Raw genomic sequence first — 21,314 nt, 5'->3', positions numbered from 1 at the left:
CAGAATTGTGTGTCCCTGTGGGTTGAAGAGTAGAGTGAGAATGAATGGCCAGATAAAAATAGCTTGGTCCTTCCCACCTCCTTTGAAATAGTAGACGGTCTGTAGAAAGTAGGAGAAAGGAAGTTCCCTCCTTGGGCCGTGTGCCGTTTCCACGGGGAGCGTGCTGGTGTCTGCCTATATGGCCCGGGGGCACCGGTGCTGCACCCTCCCCAGGCCACCGCTTGGAAGCTGTAAAGGCAGCTTTCATCCCGGGGAGAGATTGGCCCCAGAGAACCAGGTTCCTTTTGATGCTTCTTGGTCACTGCATGCTGGGAGGGGCTGGGGAAGAGAGCAGCTCCTCTACACACAACCCCTCCTCCCCTGGTATGTCTGACGTGCGGGTGGAAAGTTATTGCTGTGGATACTCCCCTCCCTTTTTAAGGAGGTCTTCAGTCTCTCTCGGGAAGACGCTGCAAGTGCCACTTTCCCCATCCTCCCTTCTCTCTCTCCCCTTCCACCTTCCTAGCATCCTCTCTTTGTGATTGGAGTTAGTGCTGGGGTGGGGGAGGGCAGAATGGGAAGGTTAGGAAAGCTAGAGGCTCTGCCAGTGGATAGAGTACAGTTGAAAGAATGCATTCAGGATCCCTGAAGCTTAGAGTTGGTTTGATTTCCCACTGCTGTATCTAGAGTCTCAGGCCACAAGGACGGCTTCCCAGAGTTAAAAATAAAAAAGGTGCAGGCAGTAGATAAGGGTTTTGATCTGAATCAGATCTAGGTTGGAAGTCTAAATTTTTTTGTTTTACATTGTCACTTTGCATGGAAACTAAGTTCCCATACAGAAAGATCTTATTGTTTGTAAATATCACTGTGTTCCAGGGGTTTAAAATACTTGAACAAAGGGAAAAAGAATGGCCAGATTTGTGGTCCCACCCGTTCTTTATGTGGACTTGCATACACTCACAGGTTCTCTCCAATGAAGCGATTAAAAGCTCCTAGTCTAATTGTCAGAGTTGTCCTCTGACCTGATGACACTCCGTCTCCATCCAGAAAGCTTGCAGCAGCCGAGCAAGGTCACTTGTCCACCAGGCGCCCCTGGGAGCAGAGCGCGCGCAGCTTGGGCTGTGCTCCACACGGCAGTCACAGTGGAGTGAGAGGACTGCTTCCTGTTTTTAGGGATTCCTCTTAGTGCCAAACATAGCAGCTGGGAAACAAAGTTTTCCCAGAATCACAATGTATTTCTTGTGTTCTGTTTAAACATGATGTGACAGCAACTGTTAACCTCTATTTCCAGAAATGTCAGGGCTATAATTTTTAAATTAATTGCTTAGTAACATTGAGATAAATTAGTTTGATCATTGTTTTAGTGTGAGGTAGGTGACACTACTCAGTCAGGTTTCCCCCTGTGACACCAGTTAGGTTTTCCTACGCAGGTGAGAGGGTGTGGGAATCACACACGACGCTGGTTCTTAAAAACTGATTCTCGCCTTTCTGATTGGAAGCGTCTTTCAGAGCCACATTCGGGGTCCATACATTCGGGAAGATGTTCAGTAGAGCTGACCTTCCAGCTGCTGGGCGGAGCTGTGGTCAGTACACAGAAGCAGCAGCTTCTCAGATATGCCTGCTGTGACCTCATCAACAGGATGGGCTTGTGCAAGTGCAGAGGTGGGAGGGGTCCACGGAGTTTCCACTGTTTCTGCGGAGTCACAGCCTCTGTGACTCAGGGTCATTCTCCTCTGCCCTTCCTTCTTCCCGTGTAACTCCTATGAGGACAGAGAGAAGCCTGCTGAGTGTGGTCGACAGTTTGGTCACCAGCGCTTAGTTAGCTTTAAGATACTTGTCTCAGGAGTGCATTTGCTTAGATAAAGTTTGAAGTGCTTCATTGGAATCAGCATCCAAAATTCCACTCTGAGAAGTTGGAGAAAGTCAGACTTGAGACGGCCCCTAGAAATCGTGAAGATGGGGCTTCCATTCCATAGGGAGGAAGCTGCAAGCCAGTGGGATGCTTGCAGCCTGAGCTCTTGCTGTAGGGTCTCCCGACACCCAGCCCCAGGCTCTTCCTACCAAGCTGTCCTGCTTCCCCAGCAGTGCCCCAGACTCCAGTAAGTTTCCAGTAAGTAGGTCTTTTTATTTTATGAGTAATGCTGAGAAATAGAAGATAAATCAGAAAAGTAACATTTTCAAGAGTTGCTTAATTATTTTGCTAAAAGCAGAATCATTAAATTGTCTGGGTCACATAATCTTTATGTATCATCTCTGGTAGCATGCATGCATAGTCCTTACTCCCTTACATCGTGAGAAACCTTTTTTTCTTCTTGTGTTTCATTGACTTTGGATGGGGTGCCAGCATAACGATGTGAAGTCCACAGAGGAGTTGAGATTTGACAGGTTAATTTCATTACGTACATGATGCTCTGGGTTTTCACAAATGAGTTTAGCCTGAGGTCATTCGGGAAATTTAGGGTGACCCCTTCATTTGTAGAAGCAGATTATTTGTGAAGATGCTCCATTGCTGCCTCATGGTACACGTATAACTATGGAAAGGGTAATTAACCATTAGATTCTGTAGGGAAGAGGAAAGAGAACCTGGTTTCCTTTCCAGTTGGGCTCTTCAGACCCAGGAGAAAGGAGGCTGGTCTGTAGTCTCCTGCTATGTAACAGGCACCACGCCAAGAGTGGGTGACTTACAGTAAGCGTGGCGTTGACTTGGCTCATACACGTACGGTGGATAGGGCACAGTAGGCGCGGTTCACCTCTGCTCCATCGGAGGCTTCTGCCCTCATGCCTCTGGTGGTTGAGACTTTCACTGGGGCTGTGACCGGAAACCTCCGTGCAGCCTCTCCCTGTGTCCAGGGCTTCCTCACAGCATGCTGGCTGGGATCCAAGGGCAAATTTCCCAAGAGAGGGACAGGTAATGGCCCCTCACCTTTCGTGACCTGGGGGCAGAGGCCTGCCTGGCTCCAGGGGAGGGAAGTAGACCCCACCTCCTGATGGGCAGTGAGGCTCTGAAGAGGATGCAGGGCAGAAATACGATCAGACTGTTTCTCAAGAGTCCAGGCTGCCACAGAGATGGTTTTGTCTTATTTAAGGAAGTAGAGATGCTAATAATGTGACATGAACCTGGCAGAACCTGGTAATGATTTTTAAAAACACTGGCTCACAGGTGAGAGGCACCCTGGGTGGAGCAGCGACAGTTGGTGAAGAGGTGAAGGATACCTGCTGTGCAAGCAGAGGTGCCCTGGGGTTCACTGGAGCCCACCCTGGGCGTCCAGCAGACAGCACCTCCCATAAGTTGCTGGCCTGGGGCAGGTTTTGCCATGGTTTAACCCTGCACTTCATTCAGTGATAAAACTCCAAAACACCAGGAATAAGAGGAATAGATAAAAAACTGAGAGAGCCTGGGTAGTACCTAAATCTGAATGTGTTTGTGGCTTTGGGATCCCATTTTTTTTTTAAACAAATGTATTGAGGTAGAATTGACATATGTTATTACTACGTATATTTTTTTCTTCCAGTTTTATTGAGGTAGAATTGACATACGGCACTGTATAGATTTAAGGTGTAGAGCATAATGATTTGACTTACGTACATCATGAAACGATGACCACAGTAAATTTAGTGACTGTCCATCATTTTGTATAGATATAAAATAAAAGAGAAAAATATTTTTGTGTTGAGAACTCTTAGGACTTACTCTCTCAACTTTCATATATAACATATGGCAATGTTAATTCTATTTATCATGTTTATGTTCCATCCCTAGTATTTTTTTTTTTTTTTTTTTTTTTTTTTTTTGCGGTATGTGGGCCTCTCACTGTTGTGGCCTCTCCCATTGCGGAGCACAGGCTCCGGACGCGCAGGCCCAGCGGCCACGGCTCACGGGCCCAGCCGCTCCGCGGCATGTGGGATCTTCCCGGACCAGGGCACGAACCCGTGTCTCCTGCATCGGCAGGCGGATTCTCAACCACTGCGCCACCAGGGAAGCCCCCATCCCTAGTATTTATTTATCTTGAAACTGGAAATTTGTACCCTCGAATTCCCCCTCCCCGACCCTTACCTCTGGTGACCACAAATCTGATCTGCTTTTCTGTGCATTTGTTTGTTTGTTCGTTTTTGAAGTATAGTAGACCCACAACACTGTGACGCATAACACAGTGGTTTGGAGTTTCTGTATAGTACAAAATGGACACTACTGCTGCACATATTTACATTTTACAACTTGATGAAACACACCTGTGAAACCGTCCCCATGTGAGATGAGCATCTCCACCTCCTCGGAAGCTTCCTCAGGCACCTTTGCATGCCGCTCATCCTGCCCCACCCCCACCACTGTCCCTAGGCAACCACTCATCTGCTGTCCCTGCAGGGTTTGCATTTTTTATAATTTTGTATAAATGGAATCATAGTGTGTGCAATTTGGGGAGGGGTCTGGTTTCTCTCACTGAGCATAATTATTTTGAGATTCATTTATATTGTTGTATATATCAATAATTCATTTCCTTTTATTCCTGAAGAGTAGTCCGTTTTATGAATATGTCATAATTTGTTATCCATTTGGCTGTTGGTGGACATTTGTCTGGTTCCAGTTGTTGCTTGCAGTGAGGAAAGCTCCCGTGAACATTTGGTGCAGGCGTTTTGTAGAGGCATCTGACAGTGGTTGGCTGTGTCATGCGGTCGGTATAGGTTTAACTCTTTAAGAAGCTGCCAGACTGTCTTCCCAAGTGGCTGCACCCCCTCCACTCACCCATGTGCACAAGGGCCCTCATTCCTTCCTGTCCTGGCTAGGACTGGGCACGGTTGGCCTCTGTCCTCGTAGGTGTATGGTTTTTGTTTTGGTTTTGCAGGTGCCTGTGAACTAATGGTGTTGGGTGTCTTTCCATGTGCTTATTTGTGATACATTCATGTACCTTCTTGATGAAGTGTCCATCACAAGGTCATTGAATACAAGGAAGGATGTAATGCCATCTAGAGCATGACCTTTGCCCTTAAGGAACTTCCAACATTATTTTTGAAACATAATATTTCCAGGCCTTTTAAAATTATGCCTTTTCCTAGGCATAAGACTGCCTTTTGTATGACTCAGTTTTGTGATCACAAGCGTGCACTACTGTGCCACGAAGGCCCCAGGTGTGAGTGGCCTTCAGCCTTCTACTGACACCATATCCCTCCTTGTGGCCCTCAACTCTCTCTCTCTGGCTGCATTCTAACATGTTTTATACCAAGAAACCAACTTGTATGCAAAAGAAAACCAGAAAAGTAAGGAGCCAGGGGTTCAGGAGCCCAGTGCCACACACAGGGCCCCAGCGGGACAGACAAGGGGGGAGTCACGCTCCTCCACCACGGGGTCCAGAGAGAAGCATTTTCCAACTTCCCTCTGCTTGTTGCCCTCAAGGGCATGTAAGTAAACCATCGAGCTGGGGCTTTGGAGAGAAGTACAAGAGGGTGGTGCCACAGCTGTCTGTGTTCCCTATTTTGGATGTTCTGCCATTTTCCCTCTGCCAGTACGGTACCTGGTAGGTGTAGAAACAAATCCACTGACAGATTTGAAAGCAGCAGTTCCTGCTGGAGACAGTGAAGTGAGTTCATCTTGAGGTGAGCGTGCTGTGTTGAGCGGCTCTGTCCCGGGATCATTTCCTCCCCTCACGGCCCCTTCACGTGCGGGCTTACTGGCCCCTGGGCGTCCTGGTGTCCTGGGTCAGACAGACGCGTTCCCTTCGATTTCAGAAACAGGAAGACTTGTCCATGGTCCTCCCAGGCTAGGCTCTCCTTCTGTCTCAGCGCCTCTGAAGGTGTTCTGAGGGCTGGGCGGGTGGCGGTGCGTCCCCACGGGCATCCTCTCTGCTGGGGTCCCAGCAGGGCTGTGTCCACGCCTTTGCTCGGATGGATTAATACTGTGTTGCAGTCTCTGTGTGGTAGTTTCCTTTTCTGCATAAATTATATTTTTCAAGTGTAAGGTGTTTGAACGAGTCTAGGTGCACTCTGTGTCTGTCCTTTATGCTTTATAAAGTGTTGTCTTATTTTCAGCAGCCCTCATGTTTAGAAGCTGAAACTTTTTTTTTAAAGCCCATTGCTACACTGAAGCTTTCAGATTAGATCCTCAGGGCTTTTTTCCTGGATTTTCTCTCCTTACCTTCAGAGTGCTCTCAAGCCAGCTCTGGAGCAGCCTCTGCGGAGGGCCTTGCAAGCAGCCCAGGGTTCTGCTCGGTGCTTGGTGGAGAACAGCCGCTCGCGGAGCTGCAGCCCGAGCGGAGAACCGGTTGCTTCGTGCTGTTCGGGCCGTAGGCGCTGTGGTCCCACGACAGAGACGGGCCGCTCATGGAGCTGTCAGTTTTCATGTCTGGCCCAAATAAGAGTCCCCAGGGGCTGGGTGTTGACTAGAGGAGAGGGACTCAGACCCAGCGGGGCCTCCCTGGCCTGCGCCCGTCTGTGTCATGGAAGGCGGTCAGCAGTGCCTCAGGAGGCCGGATGAGGGGCCAAGCGAGACCTGCGAGCTCTAGCCGGCACTTTATTAAATCCTCGTAATTGGGTCTTTTTCCCATTTTGTGTATGAGAAAGTTGAGACTCTTCCAAGTTAAACTGTGTGCCCACAGCCCTGTAGCTTGTAAGGAGTGGCCCCAGGTCCCTGGGACCCTAAACCCACGATGCCTCCTACTCTGCAGAGAGGGAGCCTTCAGTGCGGTAGAAGGCATCAACTGAGACATAAGCTGGGGGAGAGTGAGCCTTGAGAGCTGCCCCAGGAGCTCCAGCTAGACTGAGGGCCCTTCCTCGGAGAAGGCGTTTGAACAGGGGCTCCCACGAGTTGGAGCTCCTCGTGCTGGGCGGCCCTAGAGGCTGCAGCACCCAGAGTGCACAGCATCCATGTTTCAGAGCCTGAGTACAAGATTGGTGACCTCTGTCCCAAGAATACGCTGAAAGAGGCCATCCTGGGAAGTTCGGGAGTGCTCCTTCTCCTCCTCAAACACTTCCCTGGGCCGCTGGGGCTAGGACCAGCCACCCTTCTCCCTCTATGCCCAAGCCCCACTGGAGCACAGACAGGGAAGGTACAGCTGGGAGTACTGTGTCTCATTTGGTTGAAATTGCATTTTAGTGAGTAATAACCCTGCCAGAGCTAGATGCAGACTAGAAAAGGCAGAGTTAGTTTCTAAGCTGCTAATAAAACTGCTCAGACTTGCCCAGTGCTCGTGACTTAACTGACCTCACCAGGGGCTCTTGCCAACCGTCCCTGCCTGGTGGCCGTTTCCTGAATTTACAAACAGCAGACCTCATGGGTCCTGTGTGCTCGAACACAAAAAGTTTCCTTTGAGAGGGGTTTATGGAAAATATGGGGACATCAATCCAGTCCCTTAGGGTGACATGAAGTGTCCCCTCAAAATAGGTTCATTTGACTAAAAAGAGTTATTACAGCACATTAAGCCTGTGGTGCATGGTTCTACCTTGGACCCTGTGGGGCTTCAGCGTAGTTAGAGCTGCTTCCTGGATGTGTGCTCACACCCTGAGCATGTCAGGCAGCGTCACTGCAGGTCAGTGCAGCCCCTTCCCTCCCAGGACACTGGACAGCCATCCCCAGGATGGGCGGTGGGTCAGGTCCCTTTTGAGGTAGCAGAGTGCTTGGTGTATCCTGGTGGTAAAGGAAGCAGACTAATACCCTGCTTCTGCCTTTAACTGTTTTTTTGTTTGTTTGTTTTTGCAGTATGCGGGCCTCTCACTGTTGTGGCCTCTCCCGTTGCGGAGCGCAGGCTTAGCGGCCATGGCTCATGGGCCCAGCCGCTCCACGGCATGTGGGATCTTCCCGGACTGGGGCACGAACCCGTGTCCCCTGCATCGGCAGGCGGACTCTCAACCACAGTGCCACCAAGGAAGCCCTGTTTGTTTTTAAGAAGTTAAAAAATTTTAGAGCAGGGCCATAGTAAATTCCCATAAAATGCACTCGTGAGTCATTGCATGTGAGCCATAACTTCTTCAGTAAACACTTGTGGGTAAGTTAGTTGCTCGTGAGGCCTACCTGGTGTACAGACTTAGTGAGCATAAGCTACTTCCGAACATCAGACAATTTTTAAAATTGTAGTAAAATACACATAATATAAAACGTACAATCTTAGCCATTTTTACATCTACAGTTGAGTGGCATTAAGTACATTCGCATTGTTGCATGTCTGTCAGCACCTTCTAGTTCCAGAACTTCTCATCTGGAACTGTTTCCTGGCCCCAGCCCCTGACAACCACACATCTGCTTTCTGTCTCTGGATTTCACTATTTTGGGTGTTTCATATAAATGGAGTCATATAATTTGTGGCCTTTGTGTCTCACTTTCACTCAGCGTAATGTTTCCAGATTCATCCACTTTGTAGCATGTATCGTTCCTTTCTGTGGCTCGAAAACACCCCATCGTGGGGATGCTCCCCATTTTGTTTATCCGTTTTCCGGTTGGTAGACGTTTGTGTTGCTTTCACCTTCGGACTCCTGTGCTGCTGTGGACACTCGTGTGGGGGATTTGTGTCCACGCCATCTTCAGGTCTTCTCGGTTTGTCCCCAAGGAGTGGCCTCACTGGGGCGCACAGTGATTCTACGTGTAAGCGACCAGGAATCGTCACACTGCTCCACAGCAGCTGCGCTGTCTCACGTTCCCAGCAGCAAGTACAGGGCCTCTGGTTTCTCCACATCCTCACCAGCATCTGTTGTTTCCAATTTTCCGAGTACTGTGCATCCTGATGGCGTGAGGTGGTAGCTCAGCCTAGTTCTGATTTGCAATTCCCTGGTGACCAACAACGTTGAGCATCTTCTCTTGTGCTGCTGGCCATTGTCCGTCGACTTTGGAGAAATGTCTGTTCAGATCCTCTGCCCATTTTCATATTTGGGCCATTGGGTTGTTTGTCATTGAGTTGTAGGTTTGTTTGGTTTTCATGGAAATTTTCAAATACACACTAAAGCTGTGAGAATAGTAAAAGGACACTCAGTACACCGCCCAGGCCCAGATGGTCAGCACACAGTCCTTGCTCTCCCACCCCTGCCTGGTGATTCCGAAGCAGGTCCCAGCCATTTAATGTCACCACATATTTGGACAGAGGTCAGACTTCCCAGTTGAATCATGGTCAGTTTTACCGTTGATTTGCTTGACTTAAGATCCAAATAAGGTTCACACATTGATTGCATTTGGATAATGTGCCTCTTTTAAGTCTGTTTTAATCTTAAAACTCCCATCCCTCTTTTTGTTTCCTTTCAGTTTGTCTTTGGAAGGAACTGGACTGTGTCCTATGGAGCATCTGCATTTTAGGTTTGGTGTTGACAGCCCTGCAGTGCTATCCCTGGTATAAACTGGTAGTAGATTCAAGGCTGGATCTGATTCCAGCTCAGATTTCGAGCAGAAGCCCCTCAGGTGGAGTTGTGTCCGTCCGTCCAGGCAGAGGGGAGGGGGCCGGCTCACTACCACTGCTGATCACGGTCGCCCAACAGTACTGGTCTCGCTCCGTCTGTCCCAGGAATTCCTCTTTTCAGACAGGCTCCTCCATCAGCTGTTTGGTTGCCTTATGTCCAGTCTGGTCAGGAAGGTTCCCGTCCAGTGCTTGATCCTGGTCTGGTTCCCCAGCGCACAGGGTCCTGAGTGAGGTCCAGCTGGCCTGGCCAGGCCTCGTGCTGGGATGTCCCGTCCATCACGTTTCCAGCTGCCTTTGGTCTTCGGGTCGGTGGTCCTGCCTCCTGGCTGCATACTCAGGGCATCTGGGGAACTTTACGGAGAATGATGCCCAGACCGGCCAGATCAGCCTCTCCGGCAGACAGCTGAGAGGTGTCACCTTGAAAAGGTTTTGCCTGTGATTCTGAGGCCTTTATTGGAACGCCTCCCCCGGCAGGGCACAAGATGCAGGCCTGTCTCCAGGGTCACGGGCCCCCTGGGATGCCTGCCCTGGCGTCCTTCCTTTCTTCCTCCCACTTTACACATGTCCCGACATGGACGTCGTGACGAGCAGGCTTCAGACTCTCCCCAGAGCCCTGCCACCTCCCCTCTCCTCTTCTCTCCCCTCCCCTGACCTGGAGCAGAGCCTGGCTCAACTTCAAACAGGAGACAGTGTGGAGGCCCCAGGCAGCACCTCAGATGTGCAGCCAGCACGGGCACCCCAGCACGAGCAGGCTGCTGTGTGTTCCTCCCGGGGCCTCTGGGGCCTCCCGCTAACAGTCGCTCTCTGAGCGCTTAAAACCCACCTCCTGGTGGCTTTTCCTTCTCTTCTAGGCACCGCATCCCCCACCTTCCTCACCCAGATTCCCTAACACCCTCCAAACCCTGTCCCTCGGCCCAGGGCTGAGGCCTTGAGGCCCCATGGACAGGGGTTTGTCTGTGGCTCTGTCCTGCCTCCCGAAGGCGGGCGGTGTACTCGGTCACAGTCATGGTCACGGGGGGATCCCACCATGGCGGCTGAGACGGTGGAGGAAGTGGTGCTGTGAGTGTTGCAGAGATGAATTATGGGTTTTGGCCCTTTGCCTTATGCCCCCCAAAATGGCATTTCCTTAGATAGATCAGAACCTTAACAACTATGTGGTATTTGGGGATGCATTTTATGGCCCTTAATTAAGCTTCAGACACATTAAAACATTTTAAGATGTTTTATGACCTATTTTTAATCGTTTTTTGTGGAGATTTATGTAACTTCTTGGCTCTCAGACTCCAGCCCTCAACCCTCGATGCACAGAGGTGGGATTCACCTGCCGCCACAGGCGGGGACAGGCCACATCTAAGGGCACAGGAGCTGGGAGGGCACATGTCCCAGCTCGGGGAGCTGCCCGCTGAGGGCAGCAGGGGCCAGGGGAGTCTGAGCTCTGGTGAGATGAAGAGGGCAGCTGAGGGCCCTGCGCACAGGCCACAGCCATCTGCCTACAGATCACCGTCGGCCCTTCCTGGATGGAAGGAAAATGGGGTGAAGCACCTCATTTGAGTCTGTGCTCAAAGCTTTTTTTTTTTTTTTTTTTCTTTTTGCATTATGCGGGCCTCTCACTGTTGTGGTCTCTCCCATTGCGGAGCACAGGCTCCGGACGCGCAGGCTCAGTGGCCATGGCTCACGGGCCCAGCCGCTCCGCCGCATGTGGGATCCTCCCGGATGGGGGCACAAACCCGTGTCCCCTGCATCGGCAGGCGGATTCTCAACCACTGTGCCACCAAGGAAGCCCCAAAGCTTTTTTTTTTTTTTTTTTTTTTTAAATTAATTAATTAATTAATTTTTTTGGCTGTGTTGGGTCTTTGTTGCTGTGCGTGGGCTTTCTCTAATTGCGGGAGAGGGGGCTACTCTTTGTTGCAGTGTGCTGGCTTCTCATTGCAGTGGCTTCTCTTTATTGCGGAGCACAGGCTCTAGGCACGTGGGCTCAGTAGTTGTGGCTCGCGGGCTCTAGAGTGCAGGCTCAGTAGTTGTGGCACATGGGCTTAGTTGCTCCACGGCATGTGGGATCTTCACAGACCAGGACTCAAACCCATGTCCCCTGCATTGGGAGGTGGATTCTTAACCACTGCGCCACCAGGGAAGTCCCTCAAGGCTTTTTTGAACTTTTTCTCTGGCTTGTCCCATAACCCTCTTGTTTTTGTCCAAATTTAGACTTATCTTGTGCAGTAGGAAAACCCTGAAGACACCTGAAAGCTAAATGTGAAATCTGAATTCATTAATTAGCAACTTGTATTATAATTACTATGCGTCTCTATTTTAAAAGAAAACTGTTTCATTCTTAGAGAGCTTGGCATTGCCTGTGAATAGTGCAAAGAAAGTCCTCCCGTTAGTGTGCATATTCCCCTCAAAAAGCACCAGTTTGGGCTCTATGAGTATTTTTTGTAAAGGGGTCAGCTGGCCACGCGCAGAGCTGTGGCGTCAGGGCCCGTAGGGCGGAAGGTCCTTGACCCTGCAGCTGCTTCAGAGAGAAGTGCACTGAAAGATGGGTCTCATAGTCAAGGACCGTCCTCTTCACTGGAAGTACCACTTTCTGAAAACAGAAATTCCATTTCTAGACAACTTTGTAAAGGAAATACGTGAAGAAGTCTACCTGTGAGAGCTGCGAGGCTGTGCAGATGATGTGCCCTGTGCTGTGGTTTGTGGTGCTCCTTCTCCGGCGACCTGCTCACTGTGACCAGTGGCGCCCCAAGCGCTGCCTTGTTGAGCGGGCTTTCTGGCAGCACTGATGCTGTTGACCCCTCCCAGTTCTGACACTTCTTCCTTTGGCTTCTGGTTTGTCCCGCCTGTCAGACCTTCCCCTGCATCCCGTTGAAGGCAGTTCTCCTCTGCCTGGCCCTTATACTGAGGGGCTTGGTCTGAGGCCTCCCTCCTGCATACTGTCCGCTCTGGCCACCCCTGGCGACCCCCCCTACTGCAGACCACAGCTGCAGACCCTTGTGTCAGCACCAGGCACCTCCCTGGGTGCCACAGACGTAATTATCGGGAGTACCTCCCCGCCGTGAGCCGTGCGTCACTGGAGGGCCCTGCTGTCCAGTTCTGCCGGCACAGACTGCGGGCTCTCTCCTTCCTCATGGCCAGTCAGTCCCCAAGTCCAGTTTGCTTTTCTCCGGAGCCTCTGTAGCCCTCACTTCCCCTCCCTACCCGCCACCCTGATGTCCTGTGCTCCCAGCTCAGCCCCAGACGACTCATACCCAGGCCCCTGCCTGCAGGCCTGAGGGTGTCTCGCTGGGGGTCAGCACTCTGGCTCCCTCCAAGGCCAAGGTCTCCTGCACCACCCTGGAGGGCTGCAACTCTGGTGTCCTCACAGGCCTGCAGAGACGGTCCATGCACGTCCCTGTGGCGTTTGAGTTGCTTTGCGATGAGCAGTCATAGCGCCGCCGTCCCTTCTGCCTTGGGTGTTGAATGATTTTGAGAGAGCTTGTTATCTGCGCTCGTCTTCAGGAAGCCGGGTGGGGTGGGGCCCGGGTCCCCTGCCCCCTGCTGCGCACCTCCGGGGCCTGGAGCTCCCTGTGGTCCCTGTTTGGGCACAGCCGGTAGTGGGAAGGGGTGGCTTCCGTGGGAATGGCCATTTCTCTGGCAATTTCATACAGTTTTTGTACCTTTCCACACATTTATTTCTTTCTATGGATCCTGTCCTTTTATTAATACGCTGTGACAGCCTTGGGTCCCAGAGCACAGACAGGAGGCTGGGAACGTCCCACCTTCCCTGTGCTTTTCAGCTTTGGAGACAGCCTTGTTGTCTCCATGCTTTTCTGTGTTCCGTCTGTGTCATTTCATAGTATCAATAGTTTGATTTTTCAGCCCCGAGCATGAAAAACACTGAAGTAGATGGTGAGATGGGAGCAGAGGGTGCAGGCCTCCCCGTCACCCCGCCCACCCCTGTATCAGGGCCTGGCTGCTTCCCCAGCGTCTTTGTATGGGTCGAGGCCGCACTGGCCGGGCCCCCTCTATCTCGCAGGGGGCAGGGCAGTGGTCTGGGTTTCGGTTGTTTTGATTTGGAAATTGGAAATTGGTCGTCGTTGCCTTGGGGCCCCAGGCCCGCTGTCTCCTTGGGGTGCCTCATTCACAAGGTGTTGCTCTGACTGCGGGGTCCAGGTTGGGAGTCTGGTCTGTTTGGAGGAAGCTGGATGGCCGGGTTCCCACAGCTGGGAGCTGGGGCACAGCTGCTTTCTCTGGTGCCGGGGCCTTTGCCTCGGGCCGGTGAGGCCAGGCACGTAGGCGGCTCCGCCACATCAGGCCTAGCGCCACATCAGGCCTAGTGGCAGGAAGTAGAGATTTGTTTTCCTTCAGGCTTGCATGTGACCCGCAGGCAGGGGTCGGAGCCTCTGGCTGCTGTAAGCTACACTCAGCCCCGTGTGGAGCTGGGACACGTAGTGAAGAAGCTCCTTCCCTGCTGCCCATGCGATGACGACCGGTATCCTGGCTCTTTCGTCAGGGCGTTTGGCCCTGATGACTGGGGGGAATAATCCCACAGGAATCATCTGTGACCTGAGCCTCCTCATGGAAAAACGCTTCTGGGGTTTATGAGAATTAAAGTGACACACGGCCCGGAGGATGCTGGGGACCAGGGTTCCCGGCACTGTCCTCCCACCCACCAGCCCCACACCTTGGACAGGTGACTTCCTTCCCTGGTCCTAGCTTCCTCCCAGGTGGGGCTAAAGCGCCCCCGCTGGCTGCTTCCTGAGATCCCGATGACATCAAAGGGGCAGGTTGGCCACGGCCGTAACTGTGGTTGTTGCCAGAGCAGAGGCCTGTGAGGGCAGCCAACCTGTTGGGGCGGTGTCTTCATGGTCACAAGTGTGGGGACCAGTGAGGCAGGGGCTACCCAGGCCTCATCTTAGGGGGGTGGTGATGTCACTGAGTGGCTGGCACTGCCCTTAGGTGGCCACGTCAGACGGCCATGGCCACCACACCTTACCGCCGCCTTTCCCTGGGGCTGTTAGCAGATTTGCGCCCCATTTGCACCTTAACCTGATCACTTTCCTCACCACAGTTGATGGACAAGGCCTCCAGGCCAGATTGGCAGCCACTGAGGGAGTGACCTCTGGGATCACTGCCCCCAGAGCTGCTGCCCTTCAGAGGGCCATGGTTGAGCTGTCCCCAGAGGGCAGCGTCCTGGGTGCCTGCCGTCAGGGCTAGACGCTTCCTTTTGGTGACAGAGTTTGTGTCCACACTACCTGCTGCTTTTGTCAGGAGAGTCCCACCCTCCTCACCTGCCCTTTGTCCCTGGGCTCTACTTGGTGTCAGGACCTAATGGTTTGTAAGGGGGTCGGGCGGGCAGACTTTGTAGAACTCCCTACGGAGGTGAATAGCGTTGTTCTTTGGCTGCTGCTCCCGGGGAGTGAGGACTGCCGCCTCGAGCACGGTCACCCAGGAAGCGGACTTATGCATTTGAAGGCTGCATGAAACAGCAGTAAGACATGAAGCAGGAGGTGCTGAGGGTTGGGGTGCTCTCTTTTTCAGTTTGTGGCATTTTCATAAAGCATGTGAATTTCCAAATTTTATTGTGGAGTTTCAGCTTCAAAAGGATTCTTGCAAATAAAGGTAAAGGCTACTTTCTAGCTGAATTGCTTTATTATATAATAAAATACTCTGAATGACGTGTTTCTTCTGTAGTTGTGAACAATTTAATTTGAATATGGAGTAGGTGCCCCTTCAAAGAGTCGAGGTGGTTCTCGGAGTTGCACTGTGGGAGCCCCCCAACCCCCGGTCATTGGCACCAAGTGCAGGCTGGCAGCTGGTCCTCAGAGTGCAGGGGTTGTGATGTCCTGTAAATGATGGGGAGGAGGCTGGACTACAGCTCTTCCTAACACAGCGCTGCTGCTCCCCAGTGCCCCAGAGGCGGAGCCCCCAGCCCCCAGGGCTGTGTCCTCCCAGGCCAGGGTTTGGGTGGCTCAAATTTCTGCTGCTGTGGTTGCAGCGATCTGGTGTGCAGGGTGGGGGCCGGTCACTGACACGAGCTGGTCCTGGGCCCGGCCCCCAGCCCCCCAGCCCCCCAGCCTGCCGTGCTTCCTGCAAAGGCTCAGCCTGCTGGGCCTGGGGGCCTCCGCCCCACCTTGGCCATCTCCTGAGAAGCCCACGGTGTGTGTTGCTCACGTGTCTTCTTTCTTTTCCTGCAGAATATCGACATCACCAACTTTAGCAGCAGCTGGAACGACGGGCTGGCCTTCTGTGCTCTCCTGCACACATACCTGCCCGCCCACATTCCCTACCAGGAGCTCAACAGCCAGGATAAGGTGAGGCCGTGGAGGGCAGGCGGTGAGGAGGGGAGAGAGCCCTCTATGGTGGTGGTGGGGTGGGGGGCAAACTGCTGGCTCCTCGCACACCCCGGTGGCCTCTCTGGGGAACGACATTCAGAGTCGGGGCTTCTTGAGGAGAGTGGTCTGGGCAGCGCCACCCACGCCAGGCCACCTTCCCCACGTCCAGCCACGACCAGCTCACGGTGCAGCCCTGCCCAGATGGGCACTGGAAGAGGATCCAGGCCCAAGCCCTCTGGTGTGCACCCCCATCGGCCCCTCCTGCCCTTCAGACGACCTTTGAAGACCCCCACAGGGAGGAAACAATTTCACAGGTGTTGCTTATTAGCTTCGGGGCTGCTGGGCGGCTCAGAGCTGATGTGTGAAAAGTGACCCTCCTGTGCAGCGAGGAAAGAACAAGTGTGTGGGGGTCACTCCACAGCAGGTCACCAGAGGGGCGGGGCGGCAGGCACAGGTGTGGACCGGGCTGGTCGGGCCGCCCTCCCCGGCCCCGCTCATGCACCCGTCGTACGGTTTCTTTTCCAGCGGAGGAACTTCACCCTGGCCTTCCAGGCTGCCGAGAGTGTCGGCATCAAGTCCACACTGGTGAGCCCCCGTCCCCTGAGGAGAGACCCCTGGGAGGCCTGGTGACCAGGAGGCTGCTGGGTGGGGACCGGGGCCCCTGCGGGCCCTGCACCAGCCGCAGGGACGTCCTGCGGGTGGGGTGCAAATGGTCCCCTGCCCAGCACTCTTTATGCCTCCCGTCAAGTGTCCCAAGGAAGCGCCCTGAGTGGGGGGTGGTCATGTTTCTCTGTCAAAAGCACATTCCAGCAGATCTGCCTCGGGTGTCAAAGTAGAGGCAGGGGAGGGCAGGGCAAGGCCCCAGAGTGCTTCTCAAGGGCGGGAAGGGAGGCGGAGGAGCCCTGGGGTCAGGGCTGTGCTCTGGACTGCAGTAGCTCAGGACAGATGTGTTTCCGTGGGGGCTCCTGCCTCGTCACCAAGTCTGACTTCCAGGGAGAAAATACCTCATCCAAATGCAAAAGCCAGAGACTTCCACACCCAGAGATGCTGATGAAATTAATGTGACGGGTGTGTTGCACAGCTCGGGGGTCTACAGAGTGAAGGACCCCACAGGGCCAGGTCGGGAACCCCCAGTGCCACCTCCCACCCTGCCTTGTGACAGCTGATAGCTTTGAAGACATATTTGCACTCATCTTTACCCTGCAAGAGTGTTTGTGTAGAGTTCCATAAATATGTCTTCTGAATTCACAGAAATATGTGTTTCTGAGTGTCTTCTATTCAATCGTGTATATATAGAGAAGTTACAGTCGTTGAAATATTTCCCTTTATCTGGATATTTTACACCATGTGTAAAATTCCGATATATAAGCAGGCAGTTTCCCCACCCTAAAAACTTTCCGTTGAGATTCTTGCACTGAACATACGTGTGTTCTTTCTCCCCATCCCATTGGCTCTGGTGCTCATTTGTGTCTCGCACCCATGGGACCCCTGAGAGCAGTGCCCTGCAAGGACAGCGGGTCTTTCTTGGGGGCCTCCCGGGCACATCTCAGAGCCCAGGGTCTCCCGCCCACTTGCCAGCAGCATCAGCTGATGTCTCCCCAACCATGGGGGCCACACGGGACACAAAGAACTGTGGCTTCCGGGGCTTCAGAGGGTCACCCACCGTGGGGCAGGCAATGCCTGGTGGGAGGGACACTCAGAGGTGACGCCGGAGGGGTTAGCGAGGAAGAGGCAGGTGGGGAGGAGGGCCCAAGTCCCCCTCCCCCAGAGGAGATCAGCTTCTTCCAGCCTTGAGGCTCAGCCCTGGGCAGGGCGGGAGGCTTGGACATTGCCTACGTCCAGGGTGAGGAGCTTCCTGGGTACTTGGCCGCTGACCTGTACAGTGAGACTCGGACAAAAGTTCCATGAGGGAGGCCCCCACCCCCAGGCCCTTGGAGCTGTGGATGGGAGGCAACCCGGGCTCTAACTAGCCTCTTCTCCTCTGTCAGGACATTAACGAGATGGTCGGGACCGAGCGGCCAGACTGGCAGAACGTGATGCTCTACGTGACGGCCATCTACAAGTACTTTGAGACCTGAGCACCCAAGGCCCCACGGTCACCCCGGACCCAGTGCCCTTCACTCTGCCCCTGGCCGCCCCGCAGCGTGTGAGCCCCGCCCCCGGCGGGCGGGGGACTCGGCCTGTGTGGCCTGCGCTTGGGCCAGGCTCTTCCACCTGGCCTCTGCGGCCAGGGCCCCACGCACACGCTGACCTGCTGGAGAGATTGGGGAACCATTAGCACTGGGGCAGGAGGAAAGGCTCACTCACAGTCCAACCTAGGGAAGGGGATTCGTGCGCGGGCAGCTCCCTAGGTTGTGAAAGCTTCCTGCAGCACCTCAGCTGCTCGCCCCTGAATACCGGGGCGGGGTAGGGGGAATGGGTACCTGATAGGCCCCTGCTGCCCTCCTGTGTGACAGGGCATCCTCGCCGGCGATACGGACCGTGCCCCCTGCCCTCAGGCTCTGCCAGTCTCCAGCTCCAGGGGCTCGGAAACCCAGCACCAACCTCAGGGTTCCAGACAAAGGAATCTTTCCTAAGGAGTTCTCTTTTTTTCTTATGAGCAATACTGGAGGGAAATGGCTCTTGTTCTCTTAGTACCAAAGTTAAATTGTTTTGGTAAGTGTAGCGATAAAACACAAAATCTGGACATAAGGTGATGAAAGCCAGAACCGACGTCGCAAGAAACAGGAGCAAAAGCTGAACAAGTCAAGGGGCCCAGATGGTGCGATTTCAGTCCCTGAGTCACTCGGAAGTGACCCTCCTGGCTGGGGTGGAAGAAAGTGCCTTAGCTCTGCAGGCGAGGCTGCCGCCGCCATCCAGATAACAACCCTCAGCCCTTCTTGGGAACGGAGCAGCTGTTGGTTCAAACAGTTTCGAGACCTGCACTTCCAGAACACAAATAAGCAGGAGGAAGAGCGGCCATTGCCCCACAGAATGCGAGGCGGGGGCTCAGGGAGGCCGCCCAGCCAGCCTGGGGGCTGCAGCTCCACGCGTGAGCAGAAGGTTCAAGACCAGGGGTCAGACGAGTCGACAGCCCAGGGCAGAGGGCGGCTGTGAGACGGGCTGTACATGCAGCCAGCTGGCCCAGGTCACTGGCTGCCACCCCCAGGGAGACTCCTGGTGAAACACCTGTTTTCAGCTGCAGAGCAGCGCCCATCCCAGAGCACACAGGAGACCCCTCCTCCCTGACAGGCTCTGTCCTTGCATCTGCTGCCCTGCTGGGCACCTGTGCTGTCAGCTGAGTGACTGTCAGGGGAGAGTTGTTGCTTTTCAGTGTCTCTCCACTTGGTTTTTCTCTCATCTGCCCTTATGGCGGCCTGTGTGCCTGATCTGTGGCCATGTTTTTGCCTATTTATTATGTTGAGGCGGCTGTTTTTTGGCCAATGGAGACTTTCCTGGGTCTGCAGTTCACACCGCTGTCCCTGGCGGCTCCTGCTGCAGGGCCTGGGGGTTGGGGGGTCGCCGGTGTTCTCTGTAGGAGCGTGGCCACTGCTGATGGGCTGGTGTTGCCTGGCCTCGGCCCCCAGGGTTGGGGTTGGTGATGGGGCAGAGGGGGCTGCAGGGAGGGCTTCCTGGGTGCCCAGCCACCTCTCTGACAACAGGCCGTGTGGCTGGGCTGCCCACGATTTCCACATGGATCCACAGCTGAGAAGGTTCCAGAAGCAAGACATTTCACTTTTCCTGGTAGGATCCTTGTACTGTTGGCTTTAAGGGGTGACCCTGGACGGTCCTGTGTTCCTAGAAGTGGTGCTGTGATGTGCTTTGGGTCCAGTGGCAGTTGCTGTGAAGTCTCCAGGAAGACATCCTGCCTCCTCCCTTCAAGCACAAGCTTTACTGCAAAAGGACCAGTGTTGGTTTTCTCTTGACCACAAGCTTCTGCTGACTGAAGATACTGTTAAGTTTTTGTTCTATTAAATGTTCTTGAATGTATTAAAATTGTCGTGACACATCAGGCTTGGGCTTTTCTGGGCCGCTGTGAACAGGACCCTCGCCACCTCTGGGGACTGGCTGTGGCAGGGAGGACGCCTGAGCCCCACAGGCCAGGAGATGTCGCCAGGGGGCCTGAGTGGGGTGGGGCAGGGGAGGCTTTGGCCATCTGCCTGCATCTGGGGTGGAATGGCCCAGGTGAGCCATGCAGCCTGGGTGGCCTTGTCACCACGGAGGTTCTGTAATGGGCACCAAGCCCCAGAAGCACCGCCTGAGCTGCCCCCACACCCCCCACCTGTGGCCCAGACATGTGCTACTCTGGGTTGGGGAGGGTGCCTTGAGGTTCTGGGATTTTTAGAAATGTGTCTTGGAGATAATTTTGAGAATGTATAAAATTATAGAGAAAAAAAATCAATAATTATACCACTCACAGGCACCCAACCAATCAAGCCTTTCTTCCTGGGCATCTTGTGTGGAATGACAGAGACTGCACAGAGCACAGCCGGGAACAGCACTGCACCTCGTCACGTTGCACATGACACAAGTCACGTGCAGAGGCCATGGCATCCCCCCATGTTCACACTGGCAGACCTGGGCGCCCCTCCCAGGCCTGCGACCCCCTCCCCAGGGTCAGGGTTTCATCTGGTAACTGATTTCGCTCCCCAGGAGGCCCAGAGCCACCAGCTGAGTGGAGGTGTGTGTGTCCGAGAGCTGTGGCCCAGCTTCTCCCCACTCAGCAGCTGTGTGGCCTGGGCTATGTGGCCGGGGCTGAAGACGCTGAGCTCCCTCCCTTGGCTGCTGCAGGTAGGTCGTCCAGCCAAGGCCACAGTCTCTGAGACACGGGCCTGTGGGCCCTGCATGTGGCGGCAAGAGTGGGGGACCCCACCCAGGACCCTGGGCAGTGGGGGAAGCGCTGCTGTCTTAGCTGCTGCCCCGCAGGGTGGTGTGGGGGGTCCCTCCCCAGAACACTCCTGCCTGCTGTGCCAGCTGCCTCAGGAGCAAACCGACTCCTCACCTCCAGAGCCTCTCTGGCGCGGCTGGGCAGACTGGGGAGCGTCCTCTTGGGCTTGGGGAGGCCTGGCTTCCCTCCCACAGCACAGCACTCCTGCGGCCCAGGGTTGGCCAGATTTTGTCTGAGGTGGTCCCTTAGGAGGGGACAGAGACAGACATCAGGGCTCTGGTGCCTGCAGGCCCCATGCTGTGTCGGGGTGAGGGGGCAGGTTCTTGTCAGGCCCCAGGTTGCTGGGAAAGCACTTGCCAGAGTGCCAGCCCCAGCAGGCCAGGACTTTGCTGGGCTGCCCTGTTCATTGGTGCAGGAGGCAGCATGGGTGCACAGAGGACAGGGCTCCACGCTCCCTGGGCTCGACCCACCCTCTTGGCGTGGAGCACTTGGGAGAGCAGGCTGGGTGTGCAGGAAGGGCCAGGAGCTGGGGGGCTTGTGGGGAGGGGCAGAGGGTGACTGGACATGGCCTGCAGTCTGTGCCACCCCAGCTGTGCCAGGGCCAGAGCAAGGGCAGGCCCCAGGAGCCCTTGGATGGTGATGTCTGCATTATCGGTGGGGGGGCGGTGGGGGTCCAGGGTTCCAAGGAGGGAGACACCACAAGGTCTGGAATCTTAGGTGGCAGAACCAGAAGGGCTGAGGAGTAGTACGGGGTGGAACATTACCAACACCCATCAGGCAGGAAACAGGGAC

General features: G+C 54.1%; 1 protein-coding gene across 6 annotated transcripts in view; it reads left to right on the top strand.

The window, feature by feature from the left end:
• The window catches only part of SPECC1L (sperm antigen with calponin homology and coiled-coil domains 1 like), a 123,463-nt gene extending 103,817 nt beyond the window's left edge, over positions 1–19,646 (top strand). For all 6 annotated transcript variants that reach the window (XM_067014396.1, XM_059040097.2, XM_067014397.1 and 3 more), the window contains 3 exons: positions 15,518–15,634; positions 16,181–16,240; positions 17,644–19,646. In XM_067014396.1, the coding sequence (XP_066870497.1) occupies positions 15,518–15,634; positions 16,181–16,240; positions 17,644–17,733 (267 nt within the window). In that variant the 3' untranslated portion in view covers positions 17,734–19,646. The remainder of the gene's footprint in view (positions 1–15,517; positions 15,635–16,180; positions 16,241–17,643) is intronic.
• Positions 19,647–21,314: the final 1,668 nt, after the last annotated feature.

This window comes from Kogia breviceps, chromosome 15 (assembly GCF_026419965.1).
Source record: "Kogia breviceps isolate mKogBre1 chromosome 15, mKogBre1 haplotype 1, whole genome shotgun sequence".
NCBI classification, from domain to species: domain Eukaryota; kingdom Metazoa; phylum Chordata; class Mammalia; order Artiodactyla; family Physeteridae; genus Kogia; species Kogia breviceps.
This window is presented reverse-complemented; position numbering and strand designations above follow the sequence as displayed.